Source organism: Alosa pseudoharengus, unplaced genomic scaffold (assembly GCF_046254945.1).
Source record: "Alosa pseudoharengus isolate Yale_2024_CS ecotype anadromous, Long Island Sound unplaced genomic scaffold, YU_APseudo_1.1 YU_APseudo_1.1_scf_20, whole genome shotgun sequence".
NCBI classification, from domain to species: domain Eukaryota; kingdom Metazoa; phylum Chordata; class Actinopteri; order Clupeiformes; family Clupeidae; genus Alosa; species Alosa pseudoharengus.
The window spans coordinates 7,702,098-7,725,725 of record NW_027468664.1 but is presented as its reverse complement, the minus strand read 5'-3'; the positions used below and the strand labels follow the sequence as shown (position 1 = coordinate 7,725,725).

The following is a 23,628-nucleotide window of genomic DNA, read 5'->3' as shown; positions in this document are numbered from 1 at the left end:
TTATAGAAGACCTAAAGTAAAAATATGGTACTACACTCAAATCACCCAAATCAAACAAGGTGGCCATCCTCATAAGTCTAACATAATGCAGTGGTTCTCAAACTTTTTACAATGATCAGAGAACAGGGCTCTCCAAGTATGACCAACATTGAAATACAGTATAGCGTAGGAAGAAGGATTTATTTATTATATATATTTTGCTATAATTTGTGATGTGATTATTTCATCTTTATAAAAACAAATCTCAGGATTCCCAGGGGTACCACTAGACGGAGTCCGCGTACCACAGTTTGAGAACCACTGACATGACATTACAAGACATTACATTTTATTTTAGAGTACACACACTTTTTTCTTTTAACAAGGGCACACAATGTTAAACGATCTTCACCTTGTAAAATTAAGTATGTAAGTAAAATATATTTATAGAACATTATTTACAGGAGTCACAAAGTGCTTTACAAGACACACAATATACAAAAGACGAACCAGACACACAGAGAGATGATAGATAAAAACAAGAAATAACACAAGATTCAAGAGGGGAGACATGTTATGATATACTGTATGCTGAAATGGCAGCCCCATATATGACTGGCTGACTACTGCTGCACTGCTGAGGACAGAGAGAGAGAGAGAGAGAGAGAGAGAAGGTCAGGTCAGGTCAGGTCAGTGAAGAATGGCACAATCCTGGGATGATGATTTGGTAAAGACTTCTCTCCATTGATATTTATATGATGAGAAGAATACATGGAGAATGAATGACACGTTACTGTTGTACTGCGTCTTACTTATCACTTACATATTACTTACAGTTACTTTGCATAGATATTATCCTATTACAACCTAACAGTTGTTGTTAACATTGTTCATTCCATTCCTCCATTTGAATCAATGCCAAAAAAGTAGCTACGCTTCTCGTATAAAAAAAAACATGCTCTTTCCCCTACGTATTCGGCCCGAGCGATTCGATTGGTCAAGGCCCAATGTTGTGAGTTACGCAAGTACGTTTGGTTACATAGGCTATGCTATGTCAACGTAGATCAAGCCAGAGGGTTAATAAGGGGAGAACTGCCACTCTCGGAAAACTTCCGGTTTCTGAACTGGTTGCAGTTCCTTCTGTGGTTCCACATGAGGGCGCTCGTCCACGAGTGCAGAATGCATGGAGGTCTATGGAGCTGTACCCCTCAAAATCCACTTTTCTCGGGATATAATTTTTTTTCAAGTAATTTGAGTATTGTATTCGAAAGGGGAGGCAACGAAAATACACTTGGTTGAGTATTATATTTTTTAAAGTCACTTAATTGTTCTAAAAAGCCTTTCAAATGTGTCAATGATGTCATTCATTAGCACAATGCTAGCGTGTTATGTGCAACAACGACCCAACCTGTAAGAAATCAAAAGGACATAAGTACTCGTTCATTCAACTTTTGACCTATAACCCATGTTGAAGTTATACAAACTACAATCAAATCTGAGATTTGTCAATGACAATCAGGTGAAAGAGACAAATTTAGCCGTCTAGCTCCATTGACTCCTGCATCCAAAATTCGGTACAATGGGACTTAATACGGAGTGGCAAGGCTCTCCGTAGACGGGCTCTGATCAAGCTGAGAATAGCGTTTACATAAGGTACGCAGACTACGCACATCATAGGCTACAAGCCATTGTGCGCACCGATGGACCACTGCTGCTGGCGCAGGGGAGAGTATTGTTTCACTCTGGTCTAAAGTATTCTAATGTCAATTTGTGTGAACAAAAACACCATTTCAAACTGCTTTTGTAAGTGGAATAACAACAGTCACGCTACCTACGTGGAGAGAAAGGCAGGGACGCATGACTTTGGTGAGCTTTCCTCTTTACTCCCTGTTTAACCTAAACAATAGCGTTTAGTTGTAGGCTATTGTGATTTTCCGCTGAATTGCATGTGTTGCTTGTTTGCAAGCCTACATATAAAGTTGTCCATTTGTGTTGTCGTTGACATCAAATGCAATCTGCCAAGTTTACTTGTGTATAGCAGAACATGTTCTTTTTTTTTGCATCGTCATGTGTTGTCTAATGAGCGCTTACAGGGGTGTTGGTGTTCTGTCCCTAAAGCGGGAAAATGCTGTACCCATGACATGTAGCATGCTATGCCAAATTTCACCACCTGACTCCTCCTGACTCTCATTTAGTTGTGGTAGTGTTGACAGAACATCAGAGTAACGCACCCTTGTATGGCAAGATTGGGCTTCATATCATTTTAATAATCCTCACTTAAAGCTCTCCAAAACCATATTTATCGTAGGTAATAGTGATAACAATATAATAATATAATATTATTATTTTTATTATAATGTAACATTCTAACACACATATTAATAGTAGATAGTGGTAGTAGTAGTAGTACTACAACAGGTATTAACAGATCTTTATATAATGTATGGTCTTGTTGACAGGTTGTGTCCTGAGTTTGCCACATCTGCCATCATGTTTCGTGCCACCACTGCCTCCCTGTGTGCCTACTGTCATCGACTACGTCTGCTGCCCTCCACTGGTGCCTACCCCAGCAGCACACTGGTCGGCAGTCTGGCAGAGAACCAGCACACGGTCAGTACTCTCTACGACCTGTCAGTGGACATCTGCAAGGTGCGCAAGTTCAAGAGCTGGGTGCTCTTCGAGAGCCCCACGTACGTGCGCGAGACAGCCAGCCTTCTGCACGACATGGGCGCCGACACGGCCTGCGTGGCCCGCGTGCTGGAGACCCACCCCGAGGCCATCCTCTGCCGGCCGGAGGACGTGGCCGCCCAGCGTGACCTGTGGGCCTCGGTGTGCCCCAACCAGCGCGAGCTGGTGGGCATCATCGAGAAGTTCCCCGCCTCCTTCTTCGCCGTGACCCACCACGCCAACCAGCGCGCCAACATCCGCTACCTGCAGAGCATGCGCCTGAGCAAGCGCATCATCGGGAAGCTGATGGCCAGCGCGCCGCAGAGCTTCAGCCGGCCCGTGGAGCGCAACCAGGAGGTCATCCACACGCTGCGCGAGACCTACCTGGACCTGGGCGGCGACGAAGGCAACCTGCGCGTCTGGCTCCAGAAGCTGCTCAGTCAGAACCCCTTCATCATGCTGCGTCCGGCCGAGGCCTGGCGCGACAGCCTGGGCTTCCTGCACGACCGCGGATTCACCACCGAGCAGCTGCTGCAGCTTGTGTCCAGCCTGCGGGCGTGCATCTCCGAGATGGACCCCACCACCATGCGGCAGGCCATGGACTACACGCAGGCGGCGCTGGACTGCTCCGACGGCGAGCTGCGCGACATCGTGCTGCGCTGCCCGGCGCTGCTCTACTACTCCGTGCCCGTGCTGGCCGGACGCTTCAGCGGACTCATGGACGCGGGGCTGACCGCTGAGCAGGTGCGCGAGACACCCAACGTGCTGGAGCTCACCACGCAGATCGTGACGTATCGCATCAGCAAGCTGGGGTCGTACGGCTACGATGTCCGCTCCAGGAGCCTGGACGTGATCGTCGGGACCAAGAAGGACTTTGAGGCGAGCTACGGCCGGCTAAAGTTACGCACAGAGAGGCCACTCTTCAACCCGGTGGCCCCACAGAGGTGCTCAGAAGAGTGATTTAGACTGTTGTTGTTGAGTCACACTGCTCTTATGCCCTTTGCGTAAAAAACTGTGGGGAAATTGAAATGCAATAAAAACCAGACTGGAGGGAATGACTACTCTGTAAACGTGAAACATGATCACTACATGTTTAGATAGATCTCAACATTTGTGAAATGCAAAAACTTGTTAAGAGGTTAAGTTGGGGAGATAAGTAATGTAATGTTGTAATAAGTAAGTTGACAAGATATAATGACATGGTTCATACATTGGTTCAGATCAGCAGAAGAAACAAAACTTTCCCATTGGAACAAAAATGCAGTAACAAAATTGTAGGAATTATTTAAGTTTCAATTATAAATCTGAAAGGCTGAAGTATTTCAGACTACTGAGTGTCTTGCACTAAGGCTATGCACTAACATTGCAAAGCAATGAAAAATAATAAAATAAATGTTGGTTTGTTTATGTCAACCTGCTTATCCTTTTTACGAAGACCTTAAATGAATAAATCAAGGTTAAAATGTTTGTTATTATTTGTAAATATTCACAGTTGTACAGTAATGCTGAATCATGATACCCATACAGGGGATGAACAGCTAGAACAAGCTCAGTATCTCTCAAGAGGAGTGCTCATCACATTTTGAAGCACAACATAACAATTTCAGTGTCTTACATCCTGATTCAGAACCACCAAATAATTGCTACATTTTCACAATACTAGTGTTAGGACTCATACTCATAACTGTATTTTTCATTCAGGTTGTCACTTACTCTGCTCCACTCAGGGCCTTCATACACACTCCATTCTAATAACATCCTGTAATGAGAGTTACCATCTATCTTCAACTTCAAGAGGAGTAAACAAGACTGAAGTGGGTATTTCATGATGTGCTGCCAAATTCAGGTTGATAAGCCAGGGTTGCAAGACAACCACAATTATTATTTAACATTCAGCATAATAGTAATACTAATAGTTTGAAAGCACAGCTCTGTTAGTCCTCAGAAAACAAATTAGAAGACCAAGAGCCCTGGCTGCTTATGACAATGTTCTTAGGTCTAAGGAAAAAAACTGCAGTCAAAAAGAAGAAACAAATAAACAAAAACACCTTCAGTGGTTACGCAAGTTGCAAGATACAAACATAGCCAACAAAGGGGACATTGTAGTATGTTCATACTAATGGTTTTGTATAAAAATATACTATATATTAGCAATTAGTTATATATTAGCAATTATACTTCGCAACATGCCTAATCTTCAAAGCATTTGCTTTGTCTGAATCCATTTCATTTCAATAATAATAAAATGACAACTATTATAGTTCACATTTATCATTTTATTTAATAAACAAGCACAACAATAAGGGACGTAGAAGCACTAAGTGATGTGTTACACTCAAATAGTACACACTCAAATAGTACACAAAGATAATCACAGAAGGGGAAGTTATTACCGGCGAGGGTTGGAACAAGATTGGCCTGAAGTGACACAAGCAGAGTGGACCTCTGATCATGGGTGCAATCAGGATGGAAAATACTGTGAGGAGCTAGTGCGGAACTTAACCACAGAGAGTGCAGAAGAAGTGAATGTTTGAAAGTGAAGACAAAAAGACAGCGTAGAGAGGTTGGGGTCCATTGGTGGGTAGCAGGATGGTGGGGGCAGAAGGGAAAGAGAAGGAATCATCAGAGAAGTAATGGAGTTGAACAGGAGGAAGAAAAAACGTGCCAGCAAGTCTCAGGCACCCAGTTGACCTTCTAGGGGGGGGGGGGGGGGGTGTCAAAAGAGGTTTTTTATTTTTATTTTTACTTTTCCATAAAGAACAGAGTAAAATCAATCTCACAAGGATTCTTTATATCAAAAATATATCAATGGGCCTATGACTAGACGAAAGAGAGAGAACACATACAATATCAAATATGTACAGGTTGTATGTGAGTTGAACTCATCAAATCCTTATATACACAAAGGTCTGCCACCCAAGTCTATCCGAGCGCTGAGGCAACTTCAGGTGGACAGTGGCAGGATGAAACCACAGGGCAGTAGAATTCGCCGCAGGGTTGTGAAAACATTGCCACCTGCTTGGGTGTAGTCCAAGTGACTATATTACAGTTTTAGACTTCAAAACGTGGATGTGCTTACTGGAAAAAAAAAAAAAGAAAGAAAAAAAATCAAACAGACCAACATGTGTTTGGTCGAGTAAATGTCGTCTTCGACCTTTCTCTTCACGGACATGTAACAGGTTGAAAATGTAAGAACAGCGTTTTTGGTCTCCGGGTTCTCTGGTCATGTATGAACGACATCATCTGGTTTTGGCTGTGTATATCTGTACACATGTATGTTTTTGAGAAGTTGTTGCAAGTGTTTGTGATGCTGCCCTGAAGTCATCCAAATTCCTGAGAAAGCACAAAACACACAAATAAAAGGGATTAAAATGGGCGGAAATCTGATTGGTACTTCAAGCGGTTCATGACTCAGAAGGCCCTGTCAAACGGTGATGCTTACCTGACTAAGTGGTGCTCTGCCGCTGCACCTTGGAGCCCATGCTGGGAGTCAAGTCCTCACTGTGGCGTTTCCCAGGGGGGAGGGTGCTGGTTGGATGGAGCCCACAGCCTGAGGAAGTGCAGGAAGAATGAAAGAGGAATATTAACAAGGATGGAAAAGCATTTAAAAAAGTTGATGGTTGGATAACACCACTTTAGAACATAAACATGTCATAAATAACAAGAGCTGTCATATGAGACCAGAGCAGAGCAGAGCCTTGCCCCGGTCACACAATATTAACCAAACTGAAACAATTTGTTACAAACTCCAGCATCGGTAGCATTAGCCACATTTACATGGACACTTTTAATCCAATTAGAAACGGAATAACGGCTCAATTGGAATACAAATTCTCATATAAAACACCTCAATCGGAATAAAAATGCCTGATCCGATGAGAATTTTAATCAGCATGAAAGAGGTGGTGTGGTTCGTTCCTATTCCGATTGAACAGCCTTATATACAGTCAATCAGATTGCCTGCTGTATCTTCTCAAGGAAAAGTAGGCAACAATGGCTATTCCGATCAAAGATTCTAAAGCGCTTGAGAGCACCTGATCGGAATAGAACATCCCCCATGTAAACAAGCGGCACACATTTTTCAATCGGAATAGTTTAATCGGAATGACCATGTAAACGTGGCTATTGTCTGTGACGTAATACATCAACCTGAACAGGCTCAATACTTACAAGCTTTAGCTATAGCTCGACTTAACTGTGCATGTTTACATACTGACAGACACACGGATGGACAGATAGCCGCACTTGATTACATACATTACAAAATTTTGCCATACTGATATCTACAGCAAAATCTTTTCTCTGAAACCGTCTAAGTACAACCTTTTGACATAATTCTGTTCAATTAACATTCAAAATATCTGACCAATTATTGTAGAAATTGATTAACACAAATGTATGGTTTAATATAAACTACATTGTGCTTTATTGACATGCTTTGACATGACTGGGCACGCCTAGTGTACCTTGCTGCACTGAGGGACCTGGCATCTGCTGAGCCTCCTGCCTGTAACAAGCCATACTGCTGCTGTTGCCAACATAACCTGCCAGAGAACACCACAAAAACACAGATTAGTCAACAGTACACACAGGCTCGAGGGTTTATTGTTTTCATGGTCTGTATGAGAATTGGGTGAGGCTGCGTGTTTAGTAGTTGCTCCTAACCTGATCGCTGTGCTTTGGGGTCGGTCTGTGGGTACGCCATCACCCCACTGTGCCACTCTCCCTGGGATGCCATGGGCATCTGATAGCCTGCAAACACCCCCAGAAATGTCACTTTAACTGGCTTACATCTACAACCAGGCTTATTTGGATGGAGAGGAATGTGTAATGTCACACACACACACACACACACACATATACAAACACACACACAAATCTCCACAGGTAAAACAGTCATTACACATACCTGAAGAGGTGGCAGCCATAGATTCCTGTGTATTCTCTGCACTGGGGAATCCCATCATGCCGCTAGAGGCCTCACCATTTCCATTGGGGTTGGACGGCACCGTGGCTAGCAGGCCTACACAAGTATCACAAAGGAAAACGGTCACCCTCTGAAGTACCCCACCCAGCCAACAGGACAAAATGACTCATAAAGATCATACTAGTGAACAACAATCTGATCAAAGGAAAATAATTTCCATCACAGTAATTTCATATTGTTCTTCCCCAAAGTGGATGTGATTAAAATAAAACATGTGCTTCGATTCTAAGAGCAGGAGAAAAACAAGATTCTTCTTGACTGACCTAATCCTCTGTAACAGGAGAGCTGCTGGTAGATCTGCTTCATGCGTTCGATGTTGAGTCGGCTGGCTTCGGCGTGGTTCACCATGGGCTTGGGGTAGTGGACCCCAATGATGCACTTGGCTGCCTTCTGCACGCTCTCCGGGGCATTCCAGGGGTCGTAAATGTACTTGGCTGGAAAACCCCTCAGGATGGGCAGGTAACGCCTGAGGACAGAAGAGGGACACAGTCCAGGTAAGAACAGGACTGACCACTGAGAGGGAGTTATGCTAAACAAACGTAGCCAAAACAAAACGCAGATTTGAGTAATTGGTGGTCTGAGCCTCCACATTCACTCAGCTATGAGGATGTTCTTTCTATAGGAGTCCGTTTTCACCCCAAGTAATCTCAGATGATTTTTATTCAACTTGCTTGCCCTTTTCTCCCTGAGCTGCCACCTGCCCTGTTTAATTACTATTCACACACACTTGATTAAACCTCTGCGGGGGGAAAGCTTCCTTCATGCAAATATTGGTTTAGAGTTGCTCAAGGTCGGGATCAATGTGTTTTAAGACATGACACACAAACACAGAGATGTACAAACAGCTGTGTGAGCCAAGAATGACCACAGATGACCACGCTGTGCACAGAAGCGGCAGGCCCACCTGATGTAGTCTCCGTTGGGGTCGGTGCGGCGGCCGAAGCCCACGGGGCAGTAGCAGTGGAAGAACTGCTGGAAGAAGGAGCTGCAGGAGAGCCACATCCAGCTGCCCGCGTTCACACTCCAGTCGGCGTCCAGCAGCAGCTCCTCAAACACCTGCCAATCACACACGCCACCACGGAAACGAACAAGGTTTGTGACGTGCACATAAAAAGTCTTCACAGAAGGCATCAATGTGCACAAATAGTTTTAAAATGAAAACATCATGAGTGTCAGCCTATGAAAAACAAACACCATTACCTTAGAACCTTTTTCAGCTCCTTTTGCTTTTAAATGAGCTAAAGGCCTAATAAGAGTGGCTTCTCATGACTTGTTAACATGGAACCATGTTCTGTACATTTAAAGCTCAGTAAATCTAATTAATGAGGTCTTCATTTGTGCATTTTCCATTTGAAACTAGCGTTTCAGTAGCTAAATTGGAGACTGAGCAGGCCATTCCAATAGCCCACATCCTCTCCATATAGGTCACTCGTTCTATCTAGTGCCCCAAACTACCTTCATGCCCTCCTCCCAGCTGATCCACAGGTCTCCTCTGGTCAGGAAGCAGGCCACGGCGTGCCGGGCCAGGTGATGGATCCAGCCCTCTTGTCGTAGCTGGGTCATGATGGCGTCGATCCAGGGGAAACCGGTGCGGCCCTCGGCCCACTTGGCCAGTGCCTCGGCGTTGCGGTCCCACGGGATCTGCACGCAGATGGGGTTGCCCTCCATCTTGTCGAAGCGCGGGTTGTTGGTGGCGGCCGTGTAGAAGAACTCGCGCCACAGTAGCTGGCCGTAGAGCGAGAGGGGCGGAGAGCTGTTCTTCTTCACCTGCAAGGGGAACAAGACCAAACACAACAGGAAGTATGAGTGTCTTGCTTAGATCCATGCAGCGCTCATCCATTAGGTTGATCCATTATGGTCATCTAGGATTATGGTCATCTATTTTTCTCCCTCATATGATCAGAGAGCACTTCTTTAATAACATGTTGGGATGACACAGCGACATCCCATCCACTCGGTGTAAGGGGACACAATTTGGGTGAAGAGAGTACTAATGATGAACATGGTTTTCAAATAGGTAAAAGGGGGTTTGCTAGAACACCACACACACACAAACACACATTGCACAATGGCTGACGTAAAAGCAGGACTCTCAACACAGGCCAGGAACACCACTAAAAGGCTGTTACATAAATATAGGACTATTTAAGCTTCATTCAGTCCCATTATGTCAGGATGTTTGTTGTTTGGGGGATGTTTTTTTATGTTAAAATATTTTTTTCCCAAATTATAAAAAGGGGACTTTGGGATGTTTATCTGCAAAGACTCACCTTCCGGAACAGGTCAGTGAGTTTGAAGTAGAACAGGCGGCACGAGAGACATCCGAAGCGCAGATACGGGCTGAGGCCTGTCGGACTGGCCAGCAGCGAGTTGGCGTTCATCCTGGGACGCTCAAAGTTGGCCACCCATGCCTGCAGGACAAAGAACACAGGTCAATGACCGGTGCCTCGAAATTATAGCTTGAGGTAAAAATAGACCCTTTCAACAATAAAAACAAAAACAATGCTTGAACGTTCTATTTGGGCCCCAATCTACTTCCTCTGCATTAAGATAAAATATGGAATGTTAAAAAGGAAGTCTTGTGGGGCCAACTATGATGCTGATAATGGAACTCTCTTGAAAGGGTCTATAAGTGGACAAAAGTGCTACTGTGGGGATGAGGGTGTCCAAATGTGCATGCTAGGTAAGGCTGACCATACCTTCCTCTCCAAGTGTCTCTCCAGACGAGTGAGAGCTTCAGTCTCGCCTCCTGGCCATACGGCTGAGGAGAGGCCCTCTGTGTCGAAACCTGGAGGACACAGAACACAGAAAAGGGTGAGAATCACTTGTCAACGCTGCCCACATAGACCATCGTATAAAAAACCATCAGTGATCCTATCAGGACGAGACTGTGGGATATACCAGACGCCTACAGGAAAAATGACACCTGCAGAAAATAGACACAGCTGAAGCTAAAAATAGCACATTATGAAAGAGGTTGGGGGGGGGGGAAGAAAGAGAGAGAGAGAGAGAGAGAGAGAGAGAGAGAGAGAGAGAGAGAGAGATTAAGAGTTTCCACATGAATAGTTCTACTCTTAATCATGACCTGTACAGTTTAACCAATGTTCTTTCCCTTAAAACCACAGAGGAATGCAATTTTCCACCATTCCTGCATACAAAGTAAGTCGTTTTCCCAGTTGCTAATTCACAGGACTTGAGATATACTGAGTGAACTGGACGTGGGAATTGAATGTGTTCATATCCGAAAGGGGGAAAAGAGAGAGAGATGAACGGGGGCGATGCCTACCCAGCTCCTCCAGAGAAGGCACCCCAAACTTGTCATCGTGGTCGTCTGCTATGGGCGTGGTGCAGCTCCCCATTACGTCGGCCGTGATGACCTCTGCAGGCATCTCCACCGGCTCCATGCGGCTGATCAGCGTCTGGAAGCGCTTGTAGGTCAGCGGGGACTGACCGCCATTTAGCTCTATGATCCTGAATGAGGGAAGGGTAGAGGGAAGACAACCAGAGAGAACGATGGATTGAAAAACACATAAAAAACAATTAAGGGGAATGCAAAAAACCCCAAACAATCAGAAAACGAATATCACAACATTTACTTAAAAAAGATCTGGGGTCAGCCAGGGTCGCTTACTTGTCCAGCTCATAGAGCGTGTGGGAGATTCTCACGATCACCTCCACGCCAGCCTCACTGGCCAGCTTCTTAATGGCAGCATCGCGCTCCTTCCCGAATGGCTCGGAGTCATATTCGTAGGACAGGCGAGAGATGTTCCACTCCTGAGTCGTGCGAGAGACACGCGCGCACACAAAGATCAGATCATATGACCATATGAAAGCCACTTGGGTTTCGGAATACCAAGCGCCACAAATATGTAAGTACCGTATTTTCTGGACTATAAGTCGCACCGGAGTATAAGTCGCACCAGTCAAAAAATGTTTCATGAAGAGGAAAAAAACACATATACATATACATATATATATATATATATACATATATATATATATATATATATATATATATATATATATATACATATATATATATATATATATATATATATATATATATATATATATATATATATATATATATATATATATATACACACACACACACACACATATACATATATATATGTTGCACCTGAGTCGCAGGACCGGCCAAACTATGAAAAAAAGTGCGACTTATAGTCCGGAAAATACGGTATGATAATCACTGATGAGAGAGTGTTTGTTTTAAAGATCTAGAATGATACAAGACTTGCTTGTAATGTTGGTTATTCAATTCCTGGAGGATCTAACTATTAACATTTAATTCAGTTTTAGACATGAGATGCCTGCTTGTCCAGTACCTTGAAGAGCCTGGGGAAGACATCGGTGGGCTGGCCCCGGATCACAAACAGCCGAGAGTTGAGTTTGCGGAGACTGGCGTCCAGGTCCTCAAGACACTGAAGCAAGAACCTGTGGAGCAGAGATCACAGACATAAGATTTCCAGAAGACAATGCTCTTTAACCAAACGCTCCACTTCATTTCAGAAATGTCTTTGGTCTGCTAGAGAACAAAAATAGATCCAACAGGTGCTTAAAACAAACTTGATTCTCAATGGTAAGGAACCGCCTAGGCTAGATCACCAAAAAAAACCAAAAAGAAAATATCATCTACCCTCAGCTATTAAAACAAGAAATCCGCCTATAAACAACAGTGTAGTGTTCAGAAATAACACAGGGGGCTGATTGGAGCTGCAGACACACAGTGGGCGGTCTTCTGATCACAAGACTTGACTGAAGGTCAATCCCTTAAATAGAAAAAAGGCTACAGAGCAGCCATCCTACTTGGTTTGAACAATTAAAAGTTATCTTTTAAAAGAAGGGGTCTTCTGTAAGGACATGACCTGAGGATGCCGATCGAGGACATCAACAGTGAAGTGGACAAGACGTTACAATGAAACACAGATGTTGAATATAAGTCTTTGATCCAATCTTGCTGGATTTAGGACACGTAAGACCTTGGGAATTTCGTTCTACACTATTAAGCGTAGCTGTTTCTCTCCTGCTGCATCACAGCTGAGATTAATGAGAGTACAGAACACAATGTTCCTGAGTAGAGACAGTACAGGGAGGGAAAGACCAGTGAAGATATCAGAACAGTGAGTACTATTCTCTCCACTAGGTGGCAGTAGGGTGTCGAGTTAGACACCGCAGTGCTAACAGACGGCCAAGTGGAGCTGGTTGCACTACATAGACCAAACAGTCGGTTTCCCCATCAACAAACCAATCCAAACTATGACTTCATCTGGGCTGCCTGTGCAGGGATATAATTATTCGCACAAGCCTTAGCAGTGATGATTTGAGCAGGACAAATTTGTCTGCAGTCATGGTGACAACTCGGGCCAAAAAACACTGCAGTGTCGTTCCAGCCAGTCACAAGGCCCGTTTGTTCTAAGGTCTGTCGTGGCGCAGTTAAAAAAATACCCGGGAACTCGAATGGAGAGAGGAGGGCCGTGCCCCTGACGTCATGAGGGTGTGACCCAGAAACCCACTTCCCGCCTTGGGGTCGTGCCAGGGTTCTTACATAACTAGCCCTCTCCCGGCAGCAGAGGAGATTACTCGGGGCCCGCCGGCCGGCAGCACGATGACCGCGAAGTCACCGCTGTGCTGCCCGCTCTGCTTGTAATGTGTGTGGTGATCTGCTCTGGAGCTCTCTCTGGGCTGAGAGGAAACCTCGGCTGGCTTGAAGCACTGAACTTTCCCCAGAACTAACTTTATGGAGTTTTAATATGCTCAAGGTTACAAATGTAGCCTAAGAGAACATATGATGCACTTATGACAAAGATCTGAACACAAAGTAAACTGGTCAATGTAATGCTTTATGTAAGAACTGTAGGCATGGTTTTCCTGATTATTACAGCATTGATGACAATTTCAGATTCACACAATAACATTTACACAGATTAGCCTAGCCTAGTTCATGGCAAGTGAGTTTTCAGGTTTCCATCAACACAACAGCACAAAGCATAACTGCCCATCGTGAGTAACCGGTGCAAGTCAAACTGTGGACACAAGTGATGGTAATTTTGATACCATAGATTTAATAGAGAGCCAGTCAGACCAATAGTATGAAAAATCAGGAACAGAGTTTATTTACAATGATGCGCATCAAGGGAGAGACAGCATGACTTCACCTAAAGATCCATCAGCTGCTCTAACTAGACAAGGAAATAGTTAGAGTTTAAGTATCCTTCCAGGCTGACGGGAGATGGCGTTGGTCATCCCATCTCACGTGGACTACACTGAATCAGACCCTGATTAGTGGCAGCCTGGCAATCTGGAGCAGATAGCTACTGACGCAGCCATGCAGAACAGTGAAACACTGCAAAGTCATAATATTCCTGCTTATCTCTAAACACAGTCACACACAGATATACACAGGGACAGTACAGATCTCATACAGTCATTACATAGAATCATACTTTTAGTATCAAAGTGACCCACTAATGAGAAATGCAGAACATTAAACCACATATTGGAATATTGGACATAATGCAGAACATTAAACCATATATTGGAATATTGGACATAATGTTCTATTCCACTTTCTCTCACAAGCAATATGAAAATGGAACCCAAGGTAAAAGCACAGGCTAGTCCAGGTTGATTGGGTATGCTAATTACTTGAAACAGCACCATGCAAGGCATCACTGCATTACTCATTGCCAAATGAGCCTTTCGATGGAGAGGTTAAAACAGGTCAGGCTGTTTGTTGATGTATGAGATAAGCCTAATGCAGTGGTTTTCAAAGGGGGGGCCGCGAGGGGATGCCAGGGGGGCCTCAGCAAGTTGGAAGGAAAAATAAAAGCAAAAAATAAATACACTTGAAAAATGTAAAATATACCTATTACTATGAGGGTTGTTATACAATGCCATTATAATAATGTAAGGCATATCTGAACATTATATTTCCCATGATAATGACTGGGAATAATAGTAGAGTGATAGAATTTTTACACACTGTATGCTCCATCGCGAAGTGCTTGTGGCTAAAATAATTATTAGGATTAGCTTAATGTATTTTTACATTTGCCGTAGTATTGTCGATGGGTTTAATAACACATCAAGGGGGTCCTTGGCCAGAACCTAGTGGTTTTTGGGGGGCCTTGTCGTGGAAAAGTTTGGGAACCCCTGGCCTAATGCAATAGACAATGCCTGTGACTAGGCTTAAATATTCAACAACCAAATGCATTCTACGATGCATCTCATCAACAGAGTTGAATATTCTAGCAGGGGGGTTGTTTAGCTAAGGGTCTGTTTGCCAAAGCATGTGTCCTTTGCTTCGCTGCTAATGTGAAGGCCTATAAAGGGAAAAATGCTATAAAATGTAAAACAGTAGCCTAACCAGTTCTGATGCTCACTAGTGGAGCAGGAGTGGCAGCTGAGCAAGACTGGCATTTTATGGGCGATTTGCTTCATGATGAGTCTTGCTGCGCTCATGCCTGGAGGCAAAAAATTCCTTTCAGTGAAAAACTTATTGTTATTAGTACGGTCAGGCTTCCAGGCCCGCAAATGACGTTCAGACAAACCGCAGCAGAAGCCTATTGGTGTAGGCCAATACATAATACCAGATGGAAGACGCCAGTTATTTCAAACAGACTGCCAGGCTCCCAAATTGCAAATTCTGTTGATCCAGCAATGTCCTATGGACGTGTGTGTCACATGAACAAACCTGACAGTTACAAATTTATATATATATTCTCCCCTATGAGTGAAGTACTTAAATAAAACAGCAACTTCGATGCTGCCATTTACCTTCAAGTCATAGTGAGTGACAGGAAAAGCAGCTTGGGACTGAAATGAAAAGCTAGTCATGCATTTTAACCTGTCCCTTTCTACAAACACAAGGTGCTTGAAATAGGGAGTGGGAAGTCCACCTCATTTGGCATGCTGTGGATCACCAAGGACATTATAAGTGCTGTGCGTATGCGTCTTCATGAGTCACGCAGGACACACTGGAGAAGGGCACGGGGCAAGCCCGGCCTCAAAAGGAGCGTAAGATAACCAACCAATAAAGCTCCACAGGCTGGCAAACATCAACAACAGAATTCAATTCCGCGCGTGGCGGGGTGATCAGGCTTACGGCGAGTGACGACTGTCAGGGCAATCATTCCCCCCCCCCCCTTGTCCTTTCGCCCCTGCACTCACATCAAGAGGAGGCAGACCGACGTCACACGGGCCCATCAAACCCGCTGACTGGAGCAACACGAGTCGTCACAGGCAACAGTTCACGTGGGAGAGGCTGGTGAAGATTCACACTGGCCGGAATCCCTACTTAACGCCAAGGGACATCAGAGCAAAATGACATGGCGCTGCGGATGATATCGAAGACTGGTGCGAAGTTGTTACCGGCTTGTGAATGGTCGGTTACAGCACAGGCTGAGAACACTGGCAGGCAGATACACAACCTGACAGTCCCCTGTGTGAGGTTAATTATATCAATCAAGGTGTTTTGCATTTGACCAACATGGGAAATTGCTACAGCTACAATCCTGCATCTCCCTGACCAACCCCTCTGATATCACAGCAGGCCAGTGGAATTAGGTGGGGTTGCCACATCGGCATGTTACAACTACTCTGTAGAACTACTCTGTCTGTGGTAGAGTAGTGCTAACAGGCAGTATGCCAAGCTAAAACGTTACTCATTACGACACTGGAGGAGATGGCCTACACTTTCAAGCTGGTGCCGATCCCTCTGTGTAATAAAGTAAGCTTCTCATTCAGCACTGTTCAGAACATATTTATTCATGCTGATCCACCTACAAAAGAAAAAAAACTTGGATAGAGTTACTAATATGTCATGTCACTAGGCCCTACATGTTCTACAACTATACAACAGTATCTCTGTATGTGACAAATAGAGCCCTTGAATTCGTGTTGTGCTGCTGCTGAACACCAGGCACCTGGCTGATGACCAGAACCTCACTCGTTACAGAATACAAAACATCCAACCTCTCGTTACAGAATACAAAACAACATCCTCTGACTAGCACACGTGCACAATTTGTGCTTTTGTCATTTCATTAGTGAAAAGGAACTCATGACATTTTCACCACCAACAGTGTGGGGGGAGGGTTGACTATTTTTCCAACCAATTAGACCTCATGAATATGCTACCTTGGGATGTACAAAGTGGAACAATGACGGCATTCTCTGTCTGAAACAAACAGGGAGAGTAGGGAAATATTGTGCAATCTGCAAACACGCCCAAAGCTCTTCTGTGATGTTGTGGCATATCGTCATGGTTACCAAATCCATCCCAAGAAAGAAAATACTTCACCTGCACTCAGCAATGATCATAGATGGCCAATAATCATCACACACACACACACACACACACACACAGAAAAAGTCTCCAAAACACAGATGAAGAAAACAGTCGTCTGAGGAACATCCTCTCCTCACTGCCAGCCGTACCAACTGCCAAACATGATCTAACACCCTTAGCCTTAAAATGAAATTCCAATATGGACCAGTTGACAACTTTAGAACTGTCTATTTGGATGTAAAATTTAAAATATTGTGCAGTGATTGTGTCAAGGGGTGGCCTACAGAGGCCACAGAGGTGACAAAAACATTTATTGACAAGGACAAGCACCAGGCAAGACAAAACACGTACACCAATAACACAGCCACAGGTCCTCCAACCTCATTACTTCCATAGTGATCAAAATGCTCCCTGCTAGTCTGACCAGTTAAGGAAACTTCCGAATTGGCTTGTCTGTGTGCGGGTGGCAGAAAGAGTGAGGAGGGTGGGGTGATCATCTTCGGATGGAAACTGCCTCCAGTTGCCAAGCAGACAACAGTGGCCTGCACTGGCCAGGGACAGAGACGGAAACATCCTGATCATTTCCAGACCCTGGCCTGAGAACAGGCTCTGCTAGCATAGAGAACTTGCTGTCAAGGCCCTTGATTGTAATATCAGGCACAGCTGAGAATGACATGTACCACCATTGTTCAGTACTATGCCGTGCTTCTGAACTCAATGAAACATGTGGAAGGCCCTCTTTCACTGACCAAGTGTGGAAGGCCCTCTTTCACTGACCAAGTGTGGAAGGCCCTCTCTCACTGACCAAGTGTGGAAGGCCCTCTCTCTCACTGACCAAGTGTGGAAGGCCCTCTCTCTCACTGACCAAGTGTGGAAGGCCCTCTCTCTCACTGACCAAGTGTGGAAGGCCCTCTCTCTCACTGACCAAGTGTGGAAGGCCCTCTCTCTCACTGACCAAGTGTGGAAGGCCCTCTCTCTCACTGACCAAGTGATGACATCTGAAGCAACACAATGCAACGATGTCACACTTTTTGTGGGTATAATGTTTTTTATACACAACTTCTTTTGACATCATCATCTAATTGGCTTTGATGGGACAGGGCTATGTGAGGGACACGTTGACACACATCATTCCCAACTAACCGCCAGGCTAATGCGCTATGTTCTGTAGTTCCGGGCTGGAATGGGCACAGAAAAGGGCAGCCGTGGCCCACTGGTTAGCACTCTGGACTTGTAACCGGAGGGTTGCCGGTTCGAGCCCCGACCAGTGGGCCACGGCTGAAGTGCCCTTGAGCAAGGCACCTAACCCCTCACTGCTCCCCGAGCGCCGCTGTGGTTGCAGGCAGCTCACTGCGCCGGGATTAGTGTGTGCTTCACCTCACTGTGTGTTCACTCTGTGTGCTGTGTTTGTTTCACTAATTCACGGATTGGGTTAAATGCAGAGACCAAACTTCCCTCACGGGATCAAAAAGAGTATATATATACACTTAAATACTTATACTAAGACCGCACAGAACGACTCCACCAACAATACGGTCAAAAGATGCCAGTTAGCCTACTATCAAGCTCTTATCAGTGCCAACTGGTGGCTGTAGGCTAAGCTTTTTGCATTCTTTTAGGTAGGTGCCTGTCTAGCTTTAAACCAAACCATCAGGCCCTCCTGGAATTTTGTGATCATGCATTTTCACAATTCAAGAATTTGCTGGCACTGCAGTTGCAGGCTGCAATTTTCTCTTACAATATTTCAACAAAAACACATGGAAAATCATGTAATTTCTCTTCTGCAACAGATTTTATTCAACTGAAAACCACCACAATTCCTGCAGCAAGTTAATGTACTTTTGATTACAGCAAATTCAGTCACACATGAGCAAAGTTCAAGGCCAAGCACCGTACAAGTACAAGTGCTTCCTCCCTTCTGACACACTAACCTATTTGTGGCCCATACGTACACCACAGGAGTGGGTTGTGTGGGCCTTGTTCTATGTCCCCTTTCTGGGATGAGGCCCACCGCAGAGCTGGGGACACAAATGCTCTCAATCAAGCAGAGGACAAGTGGCTACTCTGCTCACTGAGGACCGCTTGGACTAAACGACACTAATGTGGGGATATTCCACATCTAACTCTGACAGGTTTTTTGGCACATTTCCGACAAATAAACTTTCAAGAAAGTATTTAGTTCACCAAATACAATATCCCAAAATGCACTTTTGGTTATTATTTATGTTCTGTGTAGGACAGAATACAAGGGCAGGATATTACTCATGTTCCATGCCATCAGGTGGAAGGGTGATGGTATTCCATGTATAAAATTTGCATCTCTCTCTCTCTCTCATAACGGTGAGAATAGAGAATGTCTCTCCAGGCACCACATTACATAAGCTCAGGAGTGAGACAGTGACACACGGCATGCAATTTGGGGAAATTATGCTCAACGCCATCAAAACAACAACAATAATCTTTTCCTTCTCTTGCTCACAATCCTCTAATATTTTAATTGCTTAAACTGAAGGCATGGCCTGTCTTTGGCGGGACACATTAGCTGTTCACTGTATTATTTAATGCAGAGGACTCATGAGCCTTAATGCATTCAGATCTTTGTGGTAAGAGGCAGCAGACCTGACAATGAATCACAATCGCATAGAAATGGTCCTATGTCCTCAAATGTTCTTTTGCTGCCTAGGCCTTGAAAACAATTAATGTATTAATGAGAACAGAGCTAGGGCCTTCTTATGAGATGGACTTAACTGTGCTAAACTGGCAAGTTTATTCAGATGCACTGTAAATCTGAATTAATTCTAATGCTTATCAAACAGTCTGTGAAGCATGTCTACCGCCCATATTACCAGTTAAGTGGGAGCGTTTCCGGTCACCTCAAACACTTTAAAAAGCAGGGCAAAGGCAGGGACAAATCAAGTTCTAGCTTAAAGAAGGTAAGAACAAAAGCATTCTTATGAGTCACACGATCACATGATTTTTGCTATATTTGTACAATGAGCTGTACGGCTAGTGATGGTTTTAACTGGCTACGATTTCAAATTGAATTATGCGATTATGACAAAGTTATAATAGCCATACTCCTGTGCCTGTTCTAATGCTCTAAAGTGTGCCCCAACACTGGAAAGGTTACTAAAGACTCAGTAGTTTCGTCATTACTTGAAACCCCTATTCTAAAGTTCCTAGTAATTACATTGGGTGTATGGGTGCTGTTGTTTGGATAAAACGGTGTAGGCTGCAAATTGATAGTCACTGCTATATAATTTCACGTAGCTATAACTACTACCCTCATTATTACATAACAAAACAGTCATTTTCAATAAATGAGGACTGACTGGTGTCAGAAAATAAAATTTTTACTTTCTTTTTCACCCACTCAACAGGTTACAGGCAATCAGGGACAGTGTGACATCTTAAAAACAGAGCAGAAGCTAAGACAAGATCTTATCACATTAACAATAAGCAACGGATTCCTCCGCCTGAGTGTGTGAGGGGTCGTTGGATTCCACCCGTAGCTGCATGCCTCACAGATGAACTCCAGTGCAAAAAGGTGTTGAAAATCCCCGTTGGCGACACGAGTATGACCGCTTTGCCAGGCACTTGCAGTGGTTTGGTACTGACCGTGGCCGACATTCTTTGGACTACAGTGTCGCACATATGGGATGGGGAGCACACTCCATTCAGGTGAGATCTACCCACTTAAAGGTTAGATTTCCACCAATCTTACGTCCAGCTACTTAGCTCCATTCCACTTGTTCCTTTCCCTTCTCTTATGTACCTTCCTGAATTCAGTGCACACACACACACACACACACACACACAATTCTACAGGCTGGTGTGCAGTGATGACAACCACTCATTATGATAGGCTATTCATTAAAATGCTGGTGTGTGGTACTGAAAAAAAGAAAGAAGTCCCCTAAATATCAGCATTTATCAGACGTCTCAATACTGTAAACTATCCATATTAAGTGTTGGCTGGTCTACATGTGTTAGATGTATTTAGTCAGATGTAGTCCATCTGGAGACTGGGATTTTTTCAATGCAAAGTGGTATCTTTTGACCTTTGTCCTGACTAGACTTTAAAGGTGACATAATAATTTCATGGTAGTTTCATTTGTAAACTTGCATGATGATTAAATACAGAGATTCAATAATGACACGGCCATCAGGCATAGTAAGGTTAGGTAGTAAGGACCACAACTTAAGTCATTCAGCCACCTCATGCCTTGTCTTAAGAGACATACTTGACTAACGTGTGTGCAAAGGAACATCATCAGTATTACTGTTAAGATTACTTTTACTTCAAATTAAATAGCCTCTTCTTATCCAAACATTGCATGAACAACATATTAAAAACAGATGAGAATATTAAATATAATTTAAAGTATATATATATATATATATATATATATATATATATATATATATATATATATATATATATATATATATATATATATATATATATATATAAAAATGTGAAAGCCCAAAATCAAACCATGATAAGGTTACATACCTCCACCTGCTGATGCCAACGTTGGATGATCCCGCAAACCAGGGGTCGAGAATATACACACAGCGGACGGAGTCCGCTCCTTGAATTGATTCCCTGAGCGAAGGATTATCGTGGAGCCGCAAGCCCTTCCTGAACCAGTGGATCGTATTTACGACCATTACTCCACTGAACCAGTCCCTTAGGATGTAATGTTTTAAATGTCTCTTTCGCCCTGAAATACCGCTCTGAAGTGGCTATGACCCAGTGATCTAAAATGACAATCCCCTTATTGAGGGAGCGCGTTTGGCAAACTAACTAGCTATCGACTTCGTAAGACGTATAATATGCTTTGTTGTAAATATGGTTCAGCGATGTGAATTAACCTTGCTCCAATAAAACCTTTTCCATTATGTCAAAGAATCTGGACAGTGACCGCAATTGAACCATTTGGCCAAGAGTAAGCTACACGCGCTTTAGGCAATAATCTGACTGGCGTTAAGACCACGCTTGCTACTCAGTCAGCGCTTCCCTGTTGTATAACATGTTTTTCTGAATGGAAAGAATATGATAACAGAAACCCAATTTAAACCCTATTTATACAGATGATTGCAAAAACTGAGAACTTATATCACCCTAACCTAAAATTGTATCGTTTTAGCTACCTGAGACTAAAGTATTAAGTGGTTCTTCTGCCAAACACGGCTGTAACGTCAGCCTTCAAAAGTATGCCAACCGCGGTGACAAGGTTATGTAAATATTAACCAACGCTAGAACATTTCTTTATAAGCCTTATGCGTTTTGAATTGATTGAAAACTACCGTTGCGTTAAGTGTATCCATTCAATAATAATCCACATGAAACGATAGATCCAAACTTTCCGTAAAATCCCGTCGAAACTCAGTTTAGTCAACGGCACTCCCGAATACAGGCAGCCATGCACTTCAGTCGTTATCTGTGCTGCTCCAGCTCCGCCCATTCTCATACGCATTGCCAGTACTTCATGTGGATTGGTCGATTGTTCCACATACGTACCTAGCCTTTGGTCACGTTCTTCAAATGTGGTTATCTGAACTTTGTTATTTTCTTTGTGAGAAGGTTCTATAAAATTATTAAGTGTCTGATGTTCACCTGAATTGTTGCCTTGTTGTAGGTAACTCTTTTCAAAACCTTACAACCCCAAGTGACGGGAAAAATAAATTAAATACATGGAATGACTGCAGATACCCGCTCATTTCCATCTCTAGATTGTGATTGGAGGATGGAAAAAGTCCCGGATCGGCACATGTATTAGGGTATGATAATCCACCATTTTGGACACGTGTACTCAGCACAGGCTAGCCTACTTCATGGCGCAGCGCGTATCGTCACAGGAATACTGCCATTACTACTAGGCTACTGCCCAGAACAAATGGAGGCGCTGTAGCAAATTGCACACACATTCTGTTCATTTAGTCTATAATAATAATAATAATAATAATAATAATAATAATAATATATCTGTTAAATGTTTCCTTATAGCAATTCTGTAGGCCTATCCTGTATCCTGATAATGATGATGATTATAATAATAATAATCATAATAATATTTCCTTATTATTATTATTATTATTATTAGGTTATTATTATTTAACAACAGCAACAACAGCCTAGTAGAGGTTATGCTTGTATTATGAAAGGAGGATGGTATTACTCATCAACAATGACTCATCAACAATAATCAATATTACAGGTTCAAGTTGGCCCTGATGTCTTGTGGAGATTTACAATCTAGTAAATGATGTTCCTATTATGATTGTGACATGGTTATGACATGTTCTAACTCATAATGTGGAGGGGGTCTGGGATATGCCACTGGGCCTAATTCAGGGGTCTCCAACAGGTAGCCTCCCCACCTGTTTCTATGTACAGTAGGTCTTCGGTATAGGAAGATGTTTATAAATCTGATAACCCAGTCACTTGGGAAACATGCAATCCCTATGAAATCATATTCAGTCTACAAACAGGGATGGATTACTGCACGGGCCTACCGGGCCCAGGCCCAGGGGCCCAAGGGGTCAGGGGGCCCTGAAGCCCAAGCCTTTGCATGGAATCATTGCCTCAATATCAACAAATCAGGATGTAGGCTATGAATCTGATTGAATTTAGTATTGGCCATCCCCAAAATGCACCAGAATACAGGAAATCACA

The 23,628-nt window shown here is 43.6% G+C and overlaps 2 protein-coding genes across 2 annotated transcripts; one reads left to right on the top strand and one right to left on the bottom strand.

Annotated features, from left to right (window-relative positions):
• Window positions 1–1,388: 1,388 nt before the first annotated feature.
• Window positions 1,389–4,120, top strand: LOC143135998 (transcription termination factor 2, mitochondrial-like). Its single transcript, XM_076296401.1, has 2 exons — window positions 1,389–1,845; window positions 2,439–4,120. The coding sequence occupies exon 2, from the start codon at window positions 2,470–2,472 to the stop codon at window positions 3,604–3,606; it is 1,137 nt and encodes a 378-aa protein (XP_076152516.1). The 5' UTR covers window positions 1,389–1,845; window positions 2,439–2,469; the 3' UTR covers window positions 3,607–4,120.
• Window positions 4,121–4,901: 781 nt separating this feature from the next.
• On the bottom strand, window positions 4,902–22,386 carry cry1a (cryptochrome circadian regulator 1a). Its single transcript, XM_076296400.1, has 14 exons — window positions 21,463–22,386; window positions 11,983–12,091; window positions 11,265–11,407; window positions 10,920–11,104; window positions 10,333–10,421; window positions 9,904–10,044; window positions 9,089–9,400; window positions 8,538–8,689; window positions 7,897–8,099; window positions 7,556–7,669; window positions 7,312–7,398; window positions 7,113–7,190; window positions 6,089–6,196; window positions 4,902–5,979 (listed from the first exon to the last, which is right to left on the bottom strand). Exons 1-13 carry the CDS (start codon window positions 21,618–21,620, stop codon window positions 6,093–6,095), a joined length of 1,875 nt encoding a protein of 624 aa, XP_076152515.1. The 5' UTR covers window positions 21,621–22,386; the 3' UTR covers window positions 4,902–5,979; window positions 6,089–6,092.
• Window positions 22,387–23,628: the final 1,242 nt, after the last annotated feature.